This window comes from Sylvia atricapilla, chromosome 2 (genome assembly GCF_009819655.1).
Source record: "Sylvia atricapilla isolate bSylAtr1 chromosome 2, bSylAtr1.pri, whole genome shotgun sequence".
In the NCBI taxonomy this organism is placed as follows: domain Eukaryota; kingdom Metazoa; phylum Chordata; class Aves; order Passeriformes; family Sylviidae; genus Sylvia; species Sylvia atricapilla.
Window position 1 is genome coordinate 26,786,763 of NC_089141.1, and position 24,494 is coordinate 26,811,256.

The window sequence follows — 24,494 nt, forward strand, 5'->3', positions numbered from 1 at the left end:
AGTCCTTTCTGTCGGCTTAGCAGGACAAACACGTTCAACAGCGTGCCAGGAAACGCTCGAGCCAGCGCGGGCTGGGACCATCCCAGGCGCCTGGCAGCCAAACTTTGGGACAACTCCTGTGGATCATCGCGGCGGGCCGGCACCGTTCCCAGGCGCGGGCAAGGCACAGCGTTCGGGAAAACTCCTCTGGGCCAGCCCCATCCCGCGCAGACCCCAAGGATTACTATTACTATTCACGACGGCTCATGAATATTCATGAGGGCGCCCGCCTCTCCCCCCGCCCGCCCGCGTCACGTGACGGCACGAGGCCGGAAGCGGCCCTGCCGGCCGGGCTCGGGGACGCCGCGCGCCCTCCCGCCCCCCGCCCGCCCGCCACAGCCACTTCCGCCCTTCCGCCAGCCCGGGCTTCCCCGCGCGCCGGCGCCCTCCGGCGCTTCCGGTAAGCGCGCGCGCGCGCCCGACCCCCGCCCCGACCTCCGGCCGCGGCCCCTTCGCCGGTGCCCCCGCCCCGGGGAGCCTCTCCCGGGCCGCCGCCGCCGCTCCGCCGCCCCGTTTTCAAGCGAAACCGCTGATGACGCCGTTCCGCTCCTCTCGCCGACCCGGAAGCGCCGAGGCGCGCCCCGCCCCCTGACCCGGAAGCTCCTCCCCGCTGTCTTTCCGGTGAGGAGGCCGCCGCCGCCGGAGCCGGGCCGGGGCCGCCGCTGGGGGGGAGCCCGGTAATGTGCGGGATGGCGGGACCGCGGGCGGGGGGCCGGGCAGCGGGACTTCCGGGGCCGGGGCGATCCGGAAGCGGAAATGGAGAAGGGCGGGCTGTCTGTCTGTCTGTCCGTCCGCCCGTCTGTCCCGGTGTCGGCGGCTCCACCACCGGCGAGCCGCGCTCCGGGCCGGCCCCGCCCTCGGCCGCCGCGGGGGGAGGTGGGTCCGGGCCCCACGGCGAGCGCCTGCCCCGCATATGGCCGAGGTGCCCCGACCCGCGGGCTCCGCGCTGCGCCGCCCGATGCCATGCGGGGCCCCGGGCGCCCCGGTAACCGAGGCGGTTTATTTGCAGAGCCGGCCCTGGAAGGAGGAGAAATGCAAGAGGAGGGAGAGTGAGAGGGGTAAGGAGCTCCCCGAGCTGCGTGAGTGACCCCCGCCCCTGCCCCGGGGGCTGCCGCGGGGCGGGAGGAGATGGGATGGGCCGCGGGTCCCGGAGTTGGGGGCGTGAAGGCATCTGAGCTCCAGGGTGCGGGAGAAGGGATTGAGCGCCTGGAAGGAGCTGAGGCGCAGGGTTTGCCTTCTGCCAGGCACCTGTTTGGTCGGGGTGGAGGCTACACAAGTGTCGGGGAACTGCACTAAAGTTCTGTCTCTAGTATACGGGTTTGGGATTACAGAGCTTTGTCCGGTACATTTGGGGTAGTCCTGATGTGTGTTTAAATGCACTTGTTCTAAAGGTGTAGCAGCGTTTGAACTTTTTGGTGCTGATGATTTCCGTGGAAGCATTTTTGCTTTTGATCTAACAGCCTGTGTGGCTTTCAGCATCCCTAGTATTTTGGTGCAATTAAGCTTAAAAGCTCCTTGTCATTGAACAAAGATCTTGAGCAGACATAAGACAACAGTCTAAATTGTTCCCAAGCATTACACTCAGGGCCTTTTGTTGACTGAAAACTCCGTGCCGAATAGGAACTAAAAGCCAGGCATCTGGAGAATAAAGAAACCCGTGTTAAAAGTCAACCTCTGAATAAATACCTGCATATCCAACCTTAATTGTGCCTTCCAGAAACACAGCCTCTACCTCACCGTGTACTTGCACGTGCTTTTATCTGTCTGTTTATGATTAAAGTGATGACCTGCCAAGAAGTATAAATCCAGCACGTTAAGTATGTGAGATCTAAACTCTGTAAGATCTAAACTCCAGATCCCTTGTCCCTTGTGAGTTCTCTGGTTCACTCGGTTGTTTATTTGGTGTATGTACATTTGTGGTCTGTACATAGAAGGTGTTTTTGGTTTATATCAGGAGGGTACGTTGACAACTGTCTGATACTAGACTGGTGAATAGGAAGAAGGTCCCATCTCTGGCCTGTTTGTGGAAGCTGGGATGATGAAGGCCCTGCAGTGGGAACGTGCTGTGGTACAGGGTTGAAGCTCCAGCCCATGTCTGGTAGTTATAGAGCAATTGGAAGGGTTACGTGCAGAGTTCTGGTAAAGTAAGTGCGAGCAGCGTCTAAGTGGGGGCTGCCAGTAGGGGTGCATGTTTTCAAAATACCCTTTTAGCCTAAAAATGGGGTAGGGGAGGGGGACAGCTCTGGGTACTAGGACAGTAGGTTGGTGGAGGAATCTTACCTTTGTTTCCTGCCTTTGGAAGACTGGCTTGCTAGTGAAATTGCATGAAAGCTTCAACTTTTACACCATTTCTTCTTTTCCTCAACATTCTTATAACTCCATCACACTTCATCCTTTCAAGCCAGAAGTTTGAGGCCTGATATATAACATGCTCAAGCATGAAGATTTTTGGATGGGGAGGTGGGTTCTAAGAGAGGCTGATGAAATCAGTGTAGCCATCCTCTGAAGAATCAGTAAGAGCCATATTTCACTTGCATACTGTAAACTGAGCAAACAAAAGTTAGATTCTCTGTGAAGTTCTGGAGGAAGACAAGATGGAGACAAGGAACCACTGAGTGCCCTGGCCTCTGCTAGTCTGAGTTTTGGAATCTCGAAATGGACTTGCCTTTCATTAATTTTTAAATAAGAAAGCGGTTGTGAGTTTTTTTTGCTTAAATTGGCATCTTTCTGTTTAACTCCTAAAGTTTACAGTTGCATCTGAGGGAGTTTTGGACAACTACAAACTTTCTTTGGAAAATGCATCTGATTATTATATGAGACTTCATGTTTTTGTAGAGTCAGGTTAACTTTAGTGTTTTTGATGTGGAAGCTAAGCAAATAAGCAATAATAATAGCAATAATAGCAATGTATTTATTTTACAAATAAAATCAAACCTAAGCAAAAAAAACCCAACTTTGGAAATTCCAAACAAAATGCCCCTCTTGATTCAGGTGGGGCTCACTTGCCAAGGATATGTTATCTCCTCATGTGTGCCCATCCTGTGGAAGAAAAAAGTCATTAATTAGGCGTTACATGCATAGGGCTGTGCTGTGGGCAGTGTACTTAATAATTAATTTGGCTCAGAAAAGAAAGCAGAGGAAGGAAGGTAAGAGTCTTTCCCCATCAGCCTCTGATTGAATCACAGCAGTGTAAATCCACAGTAATTCAGTCAGGCAGCGAGCAGTCTGACTGCATGCCACCAACGTAAGGTAAATAATTTATCCTTAAGTGTGTTTATTGGTTGATTTGCAGTGAGTGAGTGAGGCAGGAATACATGGCCTTGCTGTTGCATGAGCAATTCATAAAAACAAAATTATCGGGTAATTTGGTTCATTTAAATGCTGCTTCTCCACATAGAGGAAAATTATCTTTGCATTTTGGCTCAAACACAGCAATTCCACATGTATTTATTCTGTCCCAATAATACTTCTGTAATGTAAGTGTTTCATTCTACTGGGGGCATGCCTCTGTGCTCCCCTGATGATTGAGACAGACTCTTCTGAAACAATATTGTTTAATTATTAGACCACTGACAGACCATATCAGAGATACGAGTGGGACAGTTTGCAGGTAGCTGCGTGAAAAACCTGCAGTGGTTGTGCTCTCTGCCAGATCTATTCTGAGCATAAGTTTTATCAACCATTTTTGCCATATTTGTTTAGGAATAGATGTATCTTCTCCTTCAGAAAATACTGTTTTGTTAATTTCTTTAGGTTTCGAATAGTGTTTTTGCAAGTGCTACAAGCTCTGTCCACAGAGGAATGTAAGGATTAGAAATTAAATTAGTGCTTCTTCAGTCAGGTGTTCCCAAAGAGATCATAGCTCTGTGTTCAGGAGACTCTTGGTTTCAAACTGGTCCTCTGAATGCAAGGAGAGTTGAGATGGGGCAGTGGGCACTTGGCTGGAGACAGAGTCCTACAGAATCTTTTCCAAAAGATGGGCAGGAAATGGGCAGTGGAGAGCCATGACATGAGCTCTCTTGGAAATAGGGTATGTCAGGAACAGGGGAATCAGGTTATTTTCCTACTGCTTAGTCTCATTGGAGGAGAGCAGGAATATTGAATGATATTTCTGTGTTTCTTTCAAGAGTGGGGCTGGGCTGGGCAGCAGGAAGTTAGGAGCCCTGAGTTTGACTTCTTGGTCTGCTGTGGCTGTCTGTTATCTTGGGCAAGTCTGTTTCCCTCTCTCTGCCTGTCTTTCTTCCTGTGTAACATAATGCTAATGTCCCTTTGCTGCATCTGGGTTCTTAGTGTTGAGCTGGGGTGGAGGGACAGGTGAGGTCCAAACTTTCCACTGCCTGTGGGGTCAGACTGTCTGTGGTGGTGAAAAACGGTTTTCGTCTGTATTTGCCTGGTTGCAGATGCACAGACTTCATCTCTGCCATGTACATGGGTGGCTGATAATTGGGAGAATTTGGATGTGTTCTGGGTTTCTAGTCAGTCCTGTTTTTTGCATGGATGACTGCTGGGCAAGGGGCATTTCAGATGGACCCAAGCCCATGGGAATAACAGGCACCTTTTTCCCCTGTAAATAATTTCTTTATTTGGGCAGATAGCTCAGAAGGGGGAACAAGTTGCTCAAGAAAGACAGGGAAGATTAAGGAACTGTCACAGCATTAGACTGAGTCAGTTCCATGTTGGAGTCTCTTTGGGTTTAATGGGTTTTTTTGTGTTTGTGTGTCTGTCTGTCTTCCTTATCGTCCATTCCTCTTCCCTTCCCCCTTCTTCCTGCCCCCTGTGCCCAGCTAGGATGGAAGAATCTCATTTCAACTCCTCCCCGTACTTCTGGCCAGCAGTGCCCACTGTCTCGGGACAGGTAAGATCTTCCAACCTGTTAGGTTGGTCTTGCTTCCTGTTAGAAGTTTATGCATGCTGAGTGTTTCTGGTGCATTTCTTGCTCAGCCAAATTCTGGGCAGAGCTGTACCAGGGTTTGCTAAAACCTGTCCTTCCTCCTGTTTAGATCGAGAACACCATGTTCATTAACAAGATGAAGGAGCAGCTATTGCCCACAGAGAAGGGCTGCAGCCTGGCTCCCCCCCACTATCCTGCCTTGCTGACAGTCCCCACCTCTGTGGCCCTGCCCGCTGGTATCGCCATGGACTCGGACACCAAGCCAGAGCAGCTGACACCACACAGCCAAGCCCCTGTGACTCAGAACATCACCGTGGTACCAGTGCAGTCTGCTGGCCTCATGACAGCAGGTAGGGCACGCCAAAGGCTTTGGCAGAGTACAAAGGGGACTCTGGGATGGGCAAGCACCAGGTCCCGAGGAATCCTTATTGGCCTGTAGATTATTCCCAGTCTTACTGATGGTGTGGAGTGCCTTGGTGTGGTTTCACTGTGAATCTCTAGGCACTCCATACGTCCACCCACTTTATGGAAGTTTGACTTCCAGCAGTGGAGACTGGGAATGCTTTGGGAGGGGAAGCTACCCTTCTGTTTGTGTTGTAGTCAAAAGTAGGTGCTTCTGTGGGATAAGGAGGTTGGGTGTAATTGGAGATATAATAACTGACTTCCTCCACCTTCCTTTGTTTGCAGGTCCCGGTCTGGTGATAACTTCCCCGTCAGGTTCTCTGGTGACCACGGCCGCCTCTGCCCAAACCTTTCCCATCTCAGCTCCCATGATTGTCTCTGCGCTCCCCCCTGGCTCCCAGGCAGCCCTGCAGGTGGTTCCAGACCTGTCCAAGAAAGGGACAACCACCCTCACTGAAGGTGGCGGGGCTGGGGGAGTTGCCCCCAAACCACCCCGGGGCCGGAAGAAGAAACGATTGCAGGAGTCAGGGCTGCCGGAGATGAGCGACCCCTTTGTGCTGACAAACGAGGATGATGAGGACCAGCACAAGGATGGCAAGACATACAGGTGGGGAGTGGGGTGAAACCTTGACTGTAGCATTGCATGGGGATAGGGGTGTATTTAACCCTTCAGAGGGTTACATGGGGAAGAAGAGATCTCTGCCTTGTACCTAGAGAGTCCGTGAGCAGAGAATCTCTGAGCTGCAGAAAGAGTTGAGTTTTCTTTGTGGTCAGGAATATTTACAATCTGATGGGTTGACCCAAAACTAAGGATTTCCTTTTAGTGGACAGTCTTGATTTCCTGAACATACAATTGTTAACGTTACTAGGTTAGTTAATGACCTGGATGTTATGGAGGCTAAACTATATCCTTGATATCACAGCCAGGTACTATGGCTGGTGTACTGTGGGGTGCAGTGCTGGCTGGTGCAGCTGTAGCTGAGAGCCCTGGTATACCTGGGTGCTCCTCAGTTAGGACTCCAGTCTGCCCAGTGTAAAGACTACAAACTGGAGACACACAGAGCAGGGAGCCACCTGTGGTGATAGTGTCTGCTCCTGTGTGCATTGCCCCATGTGGTCTCCTTCTATTTCAGCATTCCAAAGAAAACAAGGAAAGAAAAATGTATTTCTGAGTTAAACATAAGAGTGTTTCTGAACCCTAAGTGTGTCAGATAAGGGAGACGAGAGTTCTGAGCCCTGAGGTTGGGTTTCTGAGCTTGGAGGGATGTGGCTTGAGTTGATGAGTGGTGGGGAGGTGAGAGGTAAGGTAGGAGGGAATACCTAAACCAGAGGCTAAGCAGTTGTGGGTATTTTAGAAAAGGTGGGAACCAGAGAGGGCAGAAAGTGGTGGGGAGTAAATGTCTGTCTCAGGCGGGAAGCAGGAGCACTTACGGGTAATTCAGTGATAGGTGTTTCTGACAGATGATTAAGATTAATAAGAGGCAAAGTAGTAGTCGAATTGATACAGAAATAGAAGATGGTCCCTAGGTCTTCTCACTTCTCTACAATGTGCCCAGGATCCCATCTCAAACAGTTTTCTTTTTATCATCCTAGATGCTCTTTGTTTTGGTACAGATTTAGTTATCTTTCTGGAATTAAGCCATAGGAATATGAAGGCATCTGCACAGAATCTGTGCACCCACCTCAGGCATTTTTTCACTTTTAACTATAGCATTTTTTTAATGTTTACATTTTTAAGTCAACACAGTTAAATGGGTACAGAACTAGAGCTTGGATCAGCCTTTTTATCTTAGCCAATGTCCCAGTTCTTCACTTTGAAAATATAATCAGCGTATGGTGAGGAAGGGTGGGAGTGTTGGGTAGCTTGCTATTTGTAATCCCACCATTTATTTTGGGCCATAGCCACAGTTCCACACTACTCAAGCTGCTTACAGTCCGGGTTGCTAATTAGGTTGTTAAATATGTATTTACAGGGGACACAATTGGCAGTGAACACTAGAATTAAAGCTGAACCAGGGCTTTAATTATAGCTCCTTGTTTACTTGTACATTTGAAAAAAAAATGCCCAAGACCAGGTGGAGTGACTCAGCAGAAACTTTATGAACGTGCATAGTCTGTAACAGCTCATGAAAAAGGCTTTGCAGGGAAAAAGCAGATGAGTATATATGTGGGAACATGTGATTTCTTTATGTTTAAGATTTCTTTATGTTTAGTCTGAATGTGGTACCTCTTCCACCCGCCTCCACCCCAAGCAGGCCTTCCTCTGAGCAGTGCTTAGGTGTGAGAGAGCTAAATTGAGATTTATTGAAGACCACCACAGAGTACTTTAGCCCTCCTTGAGATCTGCTCTTACGGATGATGCATTCCATGTGCAAGTGTGGAACTAAAAATGATTGTTGGAAAAATAAAGGAAAGCACTATCTTCTCTTGGAGCTGTGGGAGAGAAAACCTTTGTGAAACACAGTAAAATCGTTTCTCTGTAATATGCATATGAATAGATGCACAAGTTAAAACTTTGAGGATTACTGGGATCCTTCTGCATTGTAGAGGATGATTTCAGTAGTTCCCGTCACTACAGTATGCAGACATATGCTAGCTAAATTAAGGCTGTGGGTGAGGTTCATCTACTCCTGCTTCTTTCTCAGGCTGGAGGAGGAGTTGGTTTTGGCATTCATATGACTACGTTTGTATGATTTCACTGATGCCCATGATGAGACACTGAGAATAATGTACTCAGATTCCTGGAAGGAGTTGTACTACATTGATCAGTATGATTTTTAATTTTTTTAATACCCAATTCCTAAAGCCTCAGATTATTTTGTCAAATTTAATTAATTTTTAAGCATTGTTTTTGAGCTCTGTGGGCTCTCCTGTCATGAGTGTCTGAGCAGGTAGCTGATAATTCCTCACTCCTAGTGTGGTGATAAAGACAGAGTAAGGCCTTGAATGAGCGGCACCGACAGGCAGATGTGGAAGGTGTTGGAGGATAAAACTTGATACATACACTGCAGCTCATCCCATTCTCTACTAGATGTAGAGATGCCTGCTCCAGCAAATGGCAGCTCTTTCACTGCTGTATCATCTTTAGAAGTGAATTAGTAGGCTGCTGTGAAAGTGATGCAGGAATCTCTATGACTAGGAGTTTTTTTGTAAGAAAATGTGTGAGGCTCTTGCCAGCGATGGCAAGACTTGCGGATCTTTGACATCTGTCCTTAGGATTAGTCTGGCAGAGTCCTTAATGCTTTGCGTTGTGCTGCTGGAAGAATGCTTGCACCTGTAGGGGACAGCATCTAACCCAGTCCTGTGAAGCATTTTCCTTCATGAGTAATGTCACTTCAGTCTTGTCTAGATTCCATCAGCTCTTTGTTAATCTTCCCTGACATCTTTGTAGAATTCACTTTTTCTTGGGAAAATGAGATCAGCATCAAGAGTCTTTCTAGAAAGATGCTGGCACTGTGAAGCACATGGCTTCTTCCCAGTGCTTTAAAAGGTGCTGAGGAAAAAGTAGCAAACCAGGTCCTGGCTACAGTAGGATTGTTTTTTTAATCCTGGTGTGGTGCCTGTACCTGTGCACTTTCGGAAGTCTGTGCTGTGATGTGGTCAGTGGACAAGACTGATGAAGTGGTTCAGCCGCTCTGGGCGTGATCATCAATCCTCTTTCTCTTGACAGTTCTCTAACCAGTTTCTTTGCAAGAGGAAGAGAGCTCTGTATAGGCACTGCTAGGCTCTGCTATTAAATAAAATCTAGGATGAACACCAGTTTATAGTCTGGAATAGTTTTGCAAGCTGTGCTATGGAGCCTGAGACACCAACAGAAGGGTTGTTGGCTTGAGAAGGGCCTCACTGTCCTAGTGGGATCAACAAGCTCTGTCTTCTCCACTTCTAGATTTGGGTTTTCCTTACTTTCACTGGGGAGCAGCAGGGAGTTTGGGAGGCAATAAGCAGCTGAGGGACATAGGCAACTTAGGAGACGAGTCCAAGGTGCAAAAAGTTTACAGAAGCCATAGTATACTGAGCTGTAGAAGGTGAGGAAGCTGGATGGAGACCCTCGTTGGGGAGAAAATGATGTACACAAGGAGAACCAGTGGTTTGAATACAGCAGGTGGGCATCTTCTCAGAGATATCTTGCTTTAAACCAGTTTTTTCTTCTCTGTTCTGGATTTAGAATTACTGTTTGGTGAACTTCCCATAGTTTTGAATCAATTTGTAATGTGGTGGCTATGGGTTTTTTAAGCCACATATGTCTGTGACAATATTGTTGAATTTGGCCAGTTTGAAGCTTGGAAAAAAGTCCATTAAACATGCTCTGAGATGATTTATGGTTTGGTGGTTGAAATATGTGAAGGTTATATTCTCTTTGCTGTTTCTTGAGGCTTGCACAGCTCCAGGCACTCAGCAGACAGTCTATCTCCACAGAGGTGATAAATACAGCCTAACTTCTCTCACTTTCTCTGTGAGGCTGGACTATATATCTACTATTTCTGCAGCTCTAAGCATCTTCTAGAGTTGCACTGAAGGGCCAAACGTGTTTTTCCCTGAAGTACAGCTGCTCTTCCTTCTGCTTCAGAAGGAGTCATTAGTGCCCAGTGCGGACAGTAACCTCCCTCTCTGATGTGCACAAAAGCAAGGCATGAGAAGACACTGCTTGGTTCAAACGTGGTAGAGATGAGAATGAAGTATGGACAGGGACTGGAGCTGTTTGTGTTGAGGAAATCTAGAAACTTGTTAGAGATGGGAATCAGAAAGGAGGAGAGAAGAGACGAGCCTACAAACTAGGGAATGCAACAGAGGATGTGATGGGGGGCCTCTTTGCAAGGGAGAGATGGGAGAGCTAGCACAGGAATAAGCTATAAACCGCCAAGACTGAGGGGTGGAGGAAGGAACCAGACCTGCTAGGTGCTGGAAAATCATATACCTAAAACTGGCAGAACAGAGAGGGACAAAAGTATGGGATGTGGACAGACAAACAGAAGCGTGAGCGAGAGGAGGTAAGTGTTAGGTAATTGAGGGAATGAAATAGCAAAGAGCCCCTGCAGTAGAGGATCAAGAGGCTGGGGCATGTGGGTAAAGAGCTTGAGTCTGGGCCTTGGTGCAGGAGAGGGTATTACTTTGGGCTAGAAGGCTAAGGGCAAAGGGGGAATTAAGTTTGAAGTGTCAGGCAGAAAGTTTGACCACATTCCCTCCAAAGCCTAGAAATATTAAACCCAGTGTTTCTAAATTTTACCATGTCTTTGATGTCAGCATAAGAATGTGACCTCCTCTGGCAAAGAACCTCATCTCCTTCTTAGGCTAGAAAAAGGTGACAAAGTATTGTTGGTGTCATTTATCATCTTAGCTGCAGTGGCAGAGGTCTGTGCAATGGATTTTAAGATTGCTGATGTCCAACGTGGGTGTCAGTATGATGCCACACGTTGGAATTTCTGTTTGCTTTTTTTAACAAGTAGTTCCGTGAGCAGCGGAACTAATGATGCCTGGTTTCCAGCGGCTCTCTCCTGTGTGGATTCTCTGATGTCTAATCAAGGGTGAGCTTATTAGCCTTTCCCTCAGCAGAGGACTCCAAGAGAGTCTCTCTTCTTTCCTCAGCTGCATAATTTTGAGACTTGTGTTGACTTTTAAGACCCCTACCCCTTTTCCAGATTGGTTGGAATTGGCTTATGATCTCAGAACTCTAAGGAAGACTGTTGCACATGCACTTTTACATATACACTTGCAGTTTGCACACATAATCCTTGCTTTGTATATAAATGCAGTGCTTGGAGCATAGAAAATGACAGTTTGACTGGCCACATGCCTGAGGCTATAATGAGGTAAAACCTTGTGTTATGGTAAGTTCTCTCCTTCTGCTGAGATATTGTAACTGTGTGTGTGTGCACATACCTACGTGCGTTCCCTTGGCAGCTCCTCATAGTGCCAAAGAGAAGGAATTGACAGGAGAAGTTCTGCAGTCACAAGTTCTAATTTTGGCATGTTACTTGTCAATGGAATGAGTGTGTGCTAGGGAATAAGGAGGACAGTCACATTTTCAGCTTGGGAGAGAGGGACCTTAAAACTGAATTTTGCACCTCTTATCTGATTACACCTTAATTTGGCCCTATAGAGTCAATGCACTTTGATACCATCCTTGATTAGTTATTGGTGCATGATAGCCTGTCAGAATCCTGCATGTTTGCTCCAACTGAAAGGAATGTTCTGTTAAAAGAAAATAAAATGCATTGACATGGGACTGTGGAATTGAGGAGGATGATCTGGGGAAGGCATTTGCTAGTATGAAGAGCTGTTGATTAGACTTGTGTCTGCCACAGATTGCTGTGGTATCTTATAGCCCTACAGATAATCTTGCCCTGAAGTGTGTGCAAGTATGAGTTAGGTCCAGTCTTCAGTGGATTTGCATTTGTCTCGGGCTACAAATGATCACAGAGAGTTATCTTAAAACAATTAACATTTGGTGCTCCTGAAACCATAATCTCAAATATCATTGAACACTCCTTTGTTACAAGTCAGACCCTGTTTTGCTTTGCAGAAGTGTTACATCTCACAGGAGTAGCATAGAAGTCTATAGGAGCAGTGATATGAACATATGTCATAGGAATTTTCCTTTAAAGGAAAAAAAGGGTTCAGATACCAGTTTGGCCACTTGGAATAAGTGGATATGTCTCTCCTGCTGTATTTCACTCTGTCTTCTGTGATTTCCTTCCCTTACGAAACATAAAACAGGGATATTGTGGGGATAGATGAGTGCTTATGGAGCACTGATAGTTCTGTATGGGTACAGGAGATAAGTGATCTGCTTCACGAGGTTGTAACTGCATATGGTCAACGCGGCTTAAGGCTGTCCAGATCGGTGATATAAAAAATCTGAATTTAATTCAGATTGTTAAATGTCTTATCAATATTAAGTGCTCGTTAAATATCTGTTTGTGCAACATAATAAGAATGCAGTTCTGTGGAAACAGTCAATAAGGCTGTATCAGAATGCACCTGCATTGCGGAGCCAAATTATGGTGACATGGATGACCTTAATCCTGGTGTTTCCAAATTTCCTAGTGCTTTCTAATGAGCCTTTTGTATTCTTTTAATTTTAGCTCTTGCATGTTATCACTATACTAGGAAGCACATTATTGTGTTTTATTGTTTTGTTGGTCTTTTATGCTAATGGTGACTGATTTCAAAAATTGGTAGACAGTGTCTTAGGTATGATGTTCAATGATTTGGAGGTCAACAGAAAGTCATGGCTGATAACCTAAAGATAAAAGCAATGCTGGTGGATAGCTGCAAAAAAAAAAAAAAAAAAGGATCTTTATGTGGTTGTTAATTGTTCAGACAAAATATATTTTAATACAGTCCCATGGAAGACTTAGCCTTTTGGGACAGCATAACGTCTCCAGCAGCCAGGGACTGAGGTCCAGATGTTTGGACACAATAGAAAAACAAGAAGTGTCTTGTTGAATATTGGACTATTGAATGTCTCTGATCTAAACATAAGGAATATGGAGGAACAGTATCCTGGAAAGCAATGACTGTGAAAAAGACTTCTAGGAATTAAGTGATGTCATGAAAGCTCTCAGTGCGAGACTGTGACAGAAAAGGTTTAAGGTGCAACTGTTGAAAGCATAAATGAGAGAGTCATTAAAAGAAGACAAGCAACTTGTGATGAATGCTGAAATACCACAAAATTCTGAGTCAGGTATTTTTAAGGTCATTTGGAAAAATGGACAAAATGCAGGAATGCCCTCAAATCTGAGAACTGGGAAAGTGCCATATGATGAGAGCATTTTAAACTACTCTCTGCCTTGCCAGTATGAGAGTATGCTTTTCTGCAGCATTACCAAGGCACTGGGTGACTGAAGGATGGTGGAAGTAAGTTGACCAGCATCTCTGAGCATACCTGATAGGTTTGTTACACACACCAGTAGTGTAAACTGTTCAGTGGGAGCACAGTATTAGTTTTTGAATAGGAGCTGATGCTGGGTTGTGCCAGTGTGGAAGCAGAGATACAATTCCTGTGCCTTCATTTGGCATCTCCATACTTGCTGGCTTTAGTTTGGTATTGCCCAAGTGTACCTTGTGTATCTGGGATATTAGTTTTGTCTCCTTTCCCTGCCTTTTACAAAATATTAACAAGAAAGCGTTTAACTTCAGCTTTAAAAAAAATGGGGGCATGTGAGGGCCAAGTTAGCATTTATCATGAACTGTGCATCTATTATTATGCTATGCTTGCATTAATTATTACTTCATTAACTCTGCATTGGAAAGGCAGAACGTTTCCTTCTCTGCTATATGAACTGCTGACTCTGACAGCCTAAACTTACTCTTATCATCTAGTCTAATTTCAGACTTTCCTGTTTTGATTTTTATTTTAACTGATGGTTTAACTTGTATTTGTAGCCTAACAGAAGGAGCAAGGACTCAATTAACTTGTAAGACTACTCTGAGTAGATACTAGGAATTTGAATCTCAGACCCATATACAAGCTTACATAGTTTTCACAACTGTGATACTGATTAATTAAGCACTTGCTTGAAAAAGGCTGTTAATCCATGTTAGGCAAATTTTACTATGAGCTGGTATTTCAGATGGTATTTTAGCTCCTAACAGCATCTGATGAATGAGGCGGAACATTCTATGAAAAGGGGAAAAAATACAGCGTGCCACAGAGTAGTAGTCTAGTTGCTATAAGCATAATTTTGTTTATGACTCATTGTGATGACTTTCATATGGGAGCAGAATTAGAACTCTACATCCATCTTTTACTGGCATTTCATGATTTTTTAGAGTGTCTCTGTCTAACATGAACATTTTCTGAATGTCTTTATTTCCTATAAAAAAGAAAGCATTGTAAACGTTGGAATGGGTTACTTTTGATCTCTGGCATATGGCTGAGTGCTAATTTAACTGTTGATATGAGCCTCTGTGTTATTAAGGATATTTTCTCCAAGGCTGTCTGAATTTGCAGAGCCATAACAAGCAGCTGCAGGGGATGTTGTATCACGCCATCAATGGGAATGCTGCAGTCATTTCTGTTTCTTGGTGTCAGAAAGAATGCAGGCAAAGGAGGGGTAGTTTAGAAGCACAGTGGGGAGACTATTAAAAATGGATATTAAACAGAGGGGGGGTAGAAATCAATTATTTCATATAGTGTTTCATTCATGCTTAGCAAGGAGCACTTCCCTATTTTTCCTCTCCCCAGCCAGAATTTCACTGAAGTAGAATACTGAAATGCTGCTAGTGTCAGATGGGATATTCTCATTATCCACATAGATTTAACACTTTTTTTAATCCATATTTGCCCACTAGAGGGCTGATTGCATCTTCCCCTTTAATATTTGATGTTGTCTGAGGCAGAATGCGAAGCCCTTAATTAAATGGATCATTTGTTCCCTTGAAAAAACCTGATACCACACAATATAAAATTCTGAAATGCAGCTTTCTGTTATATTCCAGGGCTTTTTTTAACTCATAAGGCTCATGAATTTGTTAATGCTGCATAACATTCTTGCTCTCTCAGGGTTGATGCTAATTAGATGATTAGAAAATGAGTTCTTGCAAGATAATAATTCGAAATGTTGTTTGAAAAACAATATCAGAATGTCTATAGCTGCTAAATTCTGACAGCAGGGGTTGGTTGGTTTGTTCATTTGAGGGTTTTGGTTTGATTTTGGGGGAGGTCAGGGTTTGGGGAGGGGGTTTTGTTACCATTGTTGAGGCCTATTTTTGCTAGTAATTAGGTTTATCATTGTAATGCAAGTGCCAGTGAGGTTTTGAAACAACTTCTTTATAATTTTATTTTGAAATTAAAAAAGGACATGGAGTCTGTTTCTCTCCATTAAAGTTTATTTTAGAGAATTTCTAACCTGAAGGCAGATACTTGGCAAAGCAAATAAGTAAAGGGTGCACAGAAGTTGTGGAAGATAAAGTTGATGGCTTTATGGCCCTATAGATTTAATGCATGAGGCTACTTAGACTTGATGGAATGGTAAAGTTCATTAATTTTTCAGAACACAATAGACTGTTTAAAATATAGAGTCCTGTGTACAGCACAGAAGAGATTAGTGCTCAGCATTCTCTTTAAACTAGAGCAAATCCCTAAGAAGTATTTCTCTCAGAAAGGTACCAAGATTCTCAAAATACTGACTGTAGGGGCCAAGTGATTGAGACCGTGTTGCAGCCTCTGAGCCTTGTTCCAAAGATGCATTATTCTCAAGGTTGGAAAAAGCCTATTTCCTCTTTTTTTCACTTCTAGCGTCACTTGTGGTTCCTCGTTATATCTTACTTGTTCATAAAATAAACCCCTAGTAATTAGTATTTTTCTCCCTATGTAGATTTATTTGGATATTGACCCAAGTTATCGTTTAAGCTTTACTCCAAACCTAGGTTGACTGGAGTCAGTGAATCTTTCCTGCAAAGCCAATTTTCCACATGCCATCGTTCTTTAAGTTTGCTGAGCCTGTGTGAGTTTTTCAGTAATTGTTGAGGACATGGGCTTCAGAATTAGACATGCTGTTGGCAGAAACAGTTACTCCCCTCCTGTATACAAAAAGGATACCTGCTATTCCCTTTTGTTTTGGTGAGCCGTATTAGCACAGCATCACACTGGGAGCTTGTTCTCAATTGAATGGTTCCTTATCAGAGGGCCAATGCTCTGGAACGGAGTTCAATTGAGAGTAATGGAAGTCAGCATCTGCTGAGAAGGAACTTGCTAAAAGTCAAGCATGGGATTATGCTGTAATTGCTTGCATTAGCAGGAACAGGACATAGTGACTCAAAGGTATTTTTTAGTTCAGTGTTCCCCTCAAAGTTATTTTTAATGTTGGTGCTTTCAAGGATTAAAAGTCCTCATTCTGTAAGTATTACTTGATTACTGCAAAATACATATGCTCTATTCAAGTGTAGCATTTCAGGAAGTTTGGAACAAACTGTGTGACTTGAGGTAGTTTGGTTTATAAACCAAGAGCTACTTTTAAAAAAAAGATGACACTGATGTTCCTTTTAACTCCTTATGTCTTCAATAGATGTAGGGATAAACAGATAAATTGCTTCTGTTTGTTGATTCCAGAATGGACTGGGTGTGTGTGTGTGTGTGTGTGTGTGTGAGAGAGAGAGGGATTTATGTAAGGATGTACTTGGTTTGCATGTTCTGTTAGGGCTTGCAATTAAAATGGATTAAGAGAAGGATGAAGGTATGACACGTGGGAGCAACTGTTAGAGATGATAATGAATGTAAAAGAGCAAAAGTGGAGAGGAGGGAAATGTTACGACAGGTGTGTGTTAGAGTGCTTGCTAGGGAGGCATGGCTTCCAGCTAAATGGCTTGGAATCAAGCTGTGGCTCGGAAGGGCCTGTGGAAGTTAAGGTAGGTGCTGGATAAACACTGCTTACGTGACATACGCTCACGTAATAAAACATATGCACACGTCATAAAGCTTCTGGCTCCAACAGAGTCACAACAGTAGATCTCATGGAGTATCCTCCTGAGAGGAGATGGATATGGGGAAGAGTAGGATCAGCTCTCTGTGGCTTGTAATACCTGCAGAGACTTTTGTTGCTGAGCAGATTTGTAAACACTATAAAACTCAAGGAAATTCCCGGACAAAACCACTGTGAAAGTTGAATTAATGTTAGCCAGGCTTCCTCTTGGATGGCATTTCTTCTCTCAGTTGTGACCGTGGAAGTTATATGTGGAGATTCTATTTTGTCTTTAATGTAAATGAAAAATCTAAATTCAGATAAGCCTTAACTCTGCCCCTTGTTTGACACACACTGGGGAGGTGAGGAAGAAATGAGTAAGTTGGATGCAGCTTCTGTCTCTCTGTCAAATTATCAACGACAAAAGCTTTTACCATCTTGAATTGTAAAACAGTAAGAGCTTCTCTTAACAGCCTGGTATCGTGGTGGAGGAACAGTTTTTAGCAGCATCATCCGTAGCTGAGCGATGCCAACTGCTTCTTCTTGTTCAGAGTGTGTGTGTTAACAAATACGTTTCTGATCATTATGGGAACAGATGGATCCAAACGCCCAGACAAAACATTTTGCATCACATCAGTAAGAATGAAATGATGAAAGCCCACTAGACCAATGAAATACCACATTTGATAGCCAGAGTATCTTTGTGAGACCCACTAGGAAAGCAGCACTGCTGTTATTCTCAGCATTTTGTATCCTAAATATTTGAGTGTCCTCTCCAAAAATGGGAGCAGAGTTAAGTGGATTTGGCCATTACTGCTCTCATAGACTTCACCACGCATGGAATTAACTTCTAATATGAACTATAACCTGGGATTTCCAGGTTTTCCAAGGTTTTTTTGACTGAAATAAATCGTAGATTAACAAAGTGGAGGTTTTGTCTGGGAATTACTCCTATCCCTTTAGGATTGCTGTTGGAAAATTTCCAAAATGCTGCTCTATCTCTCTTGCAAGCCACTTTCTTCGAGTGCCTTTACTTGTCTGGCTGTGAAGTATTGTTTGTTTGGTCTGTTACACCAGTTCCCAGCTTAAATTTGTCCCCCCTGGGACTGGAGCACTCACAGCCAAGCAGTGTCCCAGTTGAAACCTCCCCAGTACCACATAATGGGAAAATGCCCCTTCTTCACTCAGTATGGAAGATCCCATCCAGTTAGAGTTTGATCCATATTGGGGCTTACCCCCATGTGACACTGTCTCTTCCCCTCACCCCGGTCCCAGGTGCCGGATGTGTTCGCTGACCTTCTACTCCAAGTCGGAGATGCAGATCCACTCCAAGTCCCATACGGAGACAAAGCCACACAAGTGTCCTCACTGCTCCAAGAGCTTCGCCAACAGCTCCTACCTGGCCCAGCACATTCGCATCCACTCAGGGGCCAAGCCCTACACGTGCAGCTACTGCCAGAAGGCCTTCCGCCAGCTCTCCCACCTGCAGCAGCACACACGGTAAGGGCCAGAGGAGGCCGAGGCCCTCCGCACTGCATGTTGCCGTCGTCCCAGCATGCTGTGAGCACCTCAGCGGGCGACTGCCTGGGGAGGCCTGGCTGGTTGTCACAGGCTGGTCAGGTCTGACACACCGGCGGTAGCGGTATCGGACACGTGAGGCTGGGCCCTGGCCGTGAGGGGCTGGGTGCGCTCAGGTTAGCGCTGCTCCGCCAGAGGGGCGTCGGCAGCAGAGTGACGCTTTCTGACAGGAGGTAGGGCTGCTTGTGTCAGCGTGAGAGTAGACTGGGCATAGGAGGACTGTTCCCTGTCACCCCCAGCATAGTTCTGCCAAACATACCAAGTCCAGGCTTGTAGCCCCCCTGCTATTTCAGCCATAGGCTTCCCACACACAGCTCTGCCAATGCCCCTCAGTCCAAGCTCTATAGTTCCTCTCTCTGGATCCTCCCCCGGTGCGGACAGACCATGGTCTCTTGAATCCAAGGGGAGCACAGTTTGAGACCAAGAGAGCTCATGCTGTGTTTGGAGTTCCTTCGTGTAGCAGATAGCATGGTGCTGTCCCACCCCCTTTGTGCCCTCATTCCATCAGCGCTAGCCAGATGGCGGTCATGTCCAACTGCTGCTGCTCCTCCTCCTCTTCGGCAGGATCCACTCCAAGCTCCACACGGCGATTGTCAAACCGCACAAGTGTCCTCACTGCTCCAAGAGCTTCGCCAACACATCCTACCTGGCCCAGCACCTCCGCATCCACTCGGGGGCCAAGCCCTACACCTGCCGCTACTGCCAGAAGGCCTTCCGCCAGCTCTCCCACCTGCAGCAGCACACACGGTAAGGGCCAGAGGAGGCTGGGGGCCTGGCCCTGGTCCCCCCGCGCTGCCGGCATGCACCTGTGGAGCACGCGCGCCAAGCATGCGGGGGGCGGGCGGGGAATGCGGCCGGCTGCACCCCCAGGAGGAGGTGACCCACCTGAGTGGACGGAGTGGAGGCTGCGCAGGAGACACTGACCACGTCAGGGCTGAGGTGGGCACATGCTGTCCCTGGGGATCCTTGGTCTTGCACCGCGGGCGGCACAGAGAGAGAGAGCGATAGAGAGAGAGGCATTGGCTGTAGGGGATCCCAGCCTGGCACCACGGGGGTTGGACTGAGTGTGTGGAAGCTGCTCCTGGCATTGCAGGGGGACAGGGACAGATGAACACTGTAGGTAAACTAAGCCTGTTACTTAGAAGGAAAAGTGTTGCTGTGTCTATCCTGGAGGGAACAGAGATGCTTTTTTGGTACTGTAGAAGCATGAGAACAGATTCCTCTTGGTGATTTGGGACTCCTGAGCTTGGAGCAGGGAGGCTGGACCTCCAGACCCCTTCCCAATACCTTTTAAGGTAGCTCACATGCTGAGCTGTCCAGGCATTCATAAGTTCTTGCTCCTCAATCCTAGTCACTCTGAAATCTGCTTGACTGCCTGTTTTCTCCAGCTTCTAACTGGACACGGGAGCTGGGCAGAGCTCTCTTTGTCCAGCTAGAACAGCATCTGGAGGCAACATCGTCCCCTTCACACACCAGCAGGCTCTGGCAGTCTGCCCTGTCTGCTCACTGCCTCCCATTTGTGCTCTTCCTCCTCAACAGTATCCACACCGGGGACCGACCCTACAAATGTGCTCACCCTGGGTGTGAAAAGGCTTTCACCCAGCTTTCCAACTTGCAGGTAAGGGGCTGGGTGCGTCCTGCTCACCCGCAGGGGTTGGCAGGGGTGCCTGTGGTGGAGGAGGCGGAAGAAGTGGGGCAGCAGAGAGGAGAGTAAAAGAATACAGAAAGCTGTTGAAGCCCTGGGCAGGGAAGAGATTCCTGACTTGTGGCACTACTGGCCCAAAGAAGTCGCATGAACAATCGCATGCTGTAGAATTGTTAACTTGACTTGAAAGTGGTGAGACTTGAATGCAGTTCCTCCCATCTGTTTTGCAGTTTTCTAACTTAGCTGGGCAAGACTTTCGCAGGATGTTACACCCAGTAAACTCTGGATATCTGGCTGCGTTTTTTGTTTGTTTTACAGTGAAATGGAGGGCATAAGGGTAGGGATATAGAGAAGCAGAGGTGGTGTGTCCTGTTGCAGTACCCTGGAGGAGGGGGACTGTAGAGTGTGCCAAAGAGCAAAGAGCTGTAAACACCTGCAAGCAGTTAAAGCAAATCCTGCCCTGAAGGTATTAGATGCAGGGAGCAGATGTACAGGGTGGTAGAAAAGGAGAGACCAGGAAAAGACTGAGAGTTGCATGGAAACTGAAAAGATGGGGGTTGTGGAGCATTAAGAGTCTCTGCTTTTCAAATGCCTAGTGTGCATGAGAAAAAGGGCATGTGTGGGGAAGGTGTGGTGGGTTGGAGGGAGAAGTTCTGTCCCTATGCTCAAAGCCAGGTATACCTTCCTCAGCAGCAGGAGCTTGGGAAGGGAGCGTTTGAGGTAAAGCCTAATACTTGCTTCCTCCCTCATGCTTTCTCTTCCTTCCCTGCTGCTGCCGCCCCTCAGTCCCACAGACGGCAGCACAACAAAGACAAACCTTTCAAGTGCCACAACTGCCACCGTGCGTACACAGATGCTGCCTCCTTGGAGGTACACCTGGCTACACACACGGTGAAACACGCCAAGGTCTACACCTGCTCCATCTGCAGCCGGGCCTACACCTCGGTGAGTGTTTGCTGCCCTGGGGGGGAGCAGGAATGGTCAAACTTCCCAGGGAGCAGCTCCTCTAGATCCAATGGGAGCAATTCCCTGACTTGCTATGTCCCTCCCTGTTGGCTTTGTCTTTTGCGAGCGTCCTTCCCTCCTCTCACACGATTCTTGCCGTTGCAGGAGACGTACCTGATGAAGCACATGCGGAAACACAACATCCCTGACCCACAGCAGCAGGTGGTTCAGGCACAAGCCCAGGCCTCGCAGCAGCAGCAGCACTTCCAGCCGCAGGGCGGGGGGGCAGCAGGGGGCCCTTCTGGAGACACTAACCAACCCAACCCTCCCCCCCAGTGCTCCTTTGACCTGACTCCTTACAAGACTTCAGAGCATCACAAGGACATCTGCCTCACTGTCAGCACCAGCGCCATCCAAGTGGAGCACCTCTCCAGCTCCTAGAGAGACCTCAACCCAGGGAGCAGAATGCCTCTTGTGCATAGCCTGTGCCAGGGGCACCGCTTGTGCAGCGGCCCTCCTCGTGCAACAGTTTCCGGCCTCTCCTCCTGCAACAGCCTCTTCTGGCCGTTTAACCCTGTTCATAGCAGCCCCTTGAACAACAGCCTGTCTCAAGGGGCTGCTCCTTCTGTGCAACAGCCTGCCTGGTAGGAGGATGCTTCCTTGTGCAAGAGCCCCTTTCCTGTGCTGGGATCACTTCCTCATGCAAGAGCCCCTCCTTGGAAACCCAAAGAAAGGCCCCTGTTTTGCCTTCTCTCTCACTGTAGGATGTGTACGAAGCGGGGTTGCGTGTTGAGGCACGCATGGTGGATGGGATGGAGAGACGGCCCTTGTATATACAGGGGCTTGGACACGTGTTTTTAGCAGGCCACAGAAGAATGTGGCAGGGTTGACAGCTGGATGGGGTTCTTTGAGGATTGCCTTGAGTGTCTAAGAGAGAAATATCCATTCCTGTCCCTCCTGCTTGTGAAAGGGAGGAGGGGTTGCTCGTCCTGCCCCAGGGACTGGATGGGAGAAACCTTCTCCCCAGTGGAAGGTGAGACCAGTGGAGGGGGGAGAGGTGAGGCATGTTCTTTGGGATGGACAGGTGCCTACACTGCCTAAGGGCTGTGGAGTATTGCGTTCTTTCTCCCCCCCCTAGTGGAGAGCAATAGAGAGGAGTCTGTCTGAACTGGCTGCTGCCTCTCTCTCCCAGCTGTCTGAGCAGCATGATGGCCCCGTAGGAATGTGGGTTCCTGCTCATTGCTCTTCCTGCCTGTTGTGGATGATATCCTAGCAGCTTGTACTCCTCCTCCTCTCCCTCCTGCTTTTCCCCCCACCTCCTGAGAAAAGCCTGCAGGCATCAACAACAAACCAAAAAGCAACTAGAGGGAGGGTAAGAGACTGCCAAAATAATCTTCACCCTTCTCTCTACTCCCTTTCCTGAAAGGCGGAATGACAGCAGTTCTGACACTCACATACCTGTCCTGCCCCCAGTTTCCCAAAGGGAAGGAGGAGGAGGAGGAGGAGGAGGAGGAGGAGGAGGAATAGACCTAGAGTCTTTTCAAGGAGCTGGCAGGAGGCAGGGAAAGGCTATCTTCTCCTGCTCATCTCCTGCCAGAGTGCTCTCCCAGGCTCCCTCTTGCCAAGACGGGCTGGACTCACATGGCAGTGGTGGCCTCTTCTGGACCCTGGTAATGGGAGAGAATCCCCAAAAGCTGGACAGTGGAGAGAAGGGGATGAAGATCCCCACAGAGAGACCAATCTAATGAGAAGGGGGAGCCAACAAGAATAAACTGAAGGCCCCTTGAATTTATATATATATATATATATATAAATATCTATTCCCCACCCCTGGCCCGCTCTGTCCTTGCTGTAACTGTTTCTATCTCTGTGTTTATAAAACGCATTATCCTGGCGAATTTTTATTTTCAATCTTCGTTTGTTTTTCCCTTTCTCTTCGTCTTCAATTCTCCTTCCTCTTTTTTTTTTTAATTGGTCCACATGACTGCTAGTCTTGTGTGTTACTTGTTAGTTTCTTTGGATCATGGAGGCTGACTTGGAAGAGAATGAGAAGGCAAGGGAAAAAGCATGTGTTGTTGGGGTTTAAAATCAGTCACCTACCCAAAGCCTATAGAATCCCAGACTTCTGTATGAACAACCAATAGGGGCTTCTATTTTATTTTTTTTAACCACCCTGTATAGAAATAAATTGGTGTAAAAGGCTCCTTGAAGGTGCTGCTGCGAGCACCCTGCCCCTGTGACGTGTCTTCCTTCCCCCAGCACCCGACCCCCGCAGGAGCCTCTGGCTGCCCTGAGTCCCGAGGTCCCGAGGGGCAAGGGCGGCACATCCCTCCCTGCCTTTGGCACTTTGCGGTTTGCACAAGGAAAGCCAGGAGCTCAGCACCTGGGGAGCCTGTGGCAGAAACACTTTTCTTCTGAGTTTAGTCACCTGGGTTGGCTGCAAATGGGTGGAGAGTTTGGCAGCGTAGGTTAGGCTAGAAGGAGCTGTCTGGTTTGACTCCTGCGTTTCACAGGTGACATTTACAACCATTCAGGCTGTATTGAGCCCCAAGAACTAATGTGTATTTGACCGGTGTTGACAAAATGCATTGGCTTGATTTTGAGGCACTGGGACACAAAATCCATTGGTAGCCTGCTGCAAGGGCTTCATGTTTTCATTGTTTAAATATTTAACCCAGATTTTTTCTTGCTTTGACTTCTGGTTACTAGTTATGGAAACATTCATCCCTCTGATTCAGAGAGCCTGAATGGGACTTTTCCCCCTGCAACTTGTATTTAAACACTTTTATGTCCCTTCTCAATCCACTTTTTGACAAGGTAAACAGATACAATTCTGTATGTCTTCCACTGTAAGGGATTTCTTCCAGATCATTAATTATTCTTGTCCTTTCTTTCTATGTCTTGTAAAATTTTTCAGTATCTTATAAACATGTTCATTTTGGAACTGAGTGTTGAAGCCCCAGTGCCATGGATGACATCCCCCTGGTCCTTTGCCTTAAGTCTGCAGAGGATTGTGTTTTTCCTTTTCTCACAGCATTATACAGGAGCTCACAGTGGCTGCTTGTCTGGAAAAGTCTGATCATCCGAAGTCTTAGCTTTCCATGATAGTGTTTTCCCTTCTCTACAGGCATGCTCTGGGTTCTTGTTTCCTGGATGCTTCATGTGGGGCTGTGTCCAAATCCAGCCTGTGTGAATGGACCTGGCTGACTGATGGACCAGGTTACTCACAGCTTTCATAGTTCTGTCACCTGCAAACTGTATCAGTTGTTATTTTTACTTTGAGATCCAGGTTGAAAATGCAATATTGCATCTGACCTACACAGACTTGAAAAACATGGAGTGCAACTTCTCATTAGCTTCTTTTTGAGACTTGCAGGCTGGGCATTTCTTAATCCTCTTAGTATTTGATTATGTACAGTTTATCTTTCTGACTTATGGTGCTAGGTCAATGCCTTATAAAAATTTAAGTATGTTGCACCTATGCAGTCCCCTTTGTTAAACCAAATGTATAATGATATCATCTAAGAATTAAATTAGGGTTTGGGTTTTCTCTTCTTTTTCCTACAGAATCTGTATTTCATAAAACCTTAGT

General features: G+C 46.7%; 1 protein-coding gene across 18 annotated transcripts; it reads left to right on the plus strand.

Annotated features, from left to right (window-relative positions):
* The first annotated feature begins 378 nt into the window (after nt 1-378).
* Nucleotides 379-23,104, plus strand: ZNF384 (zinc finger protein 384). Of its 18 annotated transcripts, none has more exons than XM_066341130.1 (12): nt 471-716; nt 1,049-1,097; nt 1,994-2,183; nt 4,828-4,894; nt 5,040-5,280; nt 5,618-5,939; nt 10,774-10,854; nt 18,010-18,234; nt 18,877-19,059; nt 19,852-19,930; nt 20,744-20,902; nt 21,068-23,104. In XM_066341130.1, the coding sequence occupies exons 3-12, from the start codon at nt 2,131-2,133 to the stop codon at nt 21,341-21,343; spliced, it is 1,686 nt and encodes a 561-aa protein (XP_066197227.1). In that variant the 5' UTR covers nt 471-716; nt 1,049-1,097; nt 1,994-2,130; the 3' UTR covers nt 21,344-23,104. The 18 variants fall into 18 exon arrangements, with proteins under 18 accessions (XP_066197238.1, XP_066197227.1, XP_066197230.1 ...); XM_066341133.1 differs by having other exon boundaries at nt 10,777-10,854; XM_066341131.1 differs by having other exon boundaries at nt 471-660.
* The last annotated feature ends 1,390 nt before the right edge of the window (nt 23,105-24,494 follow it).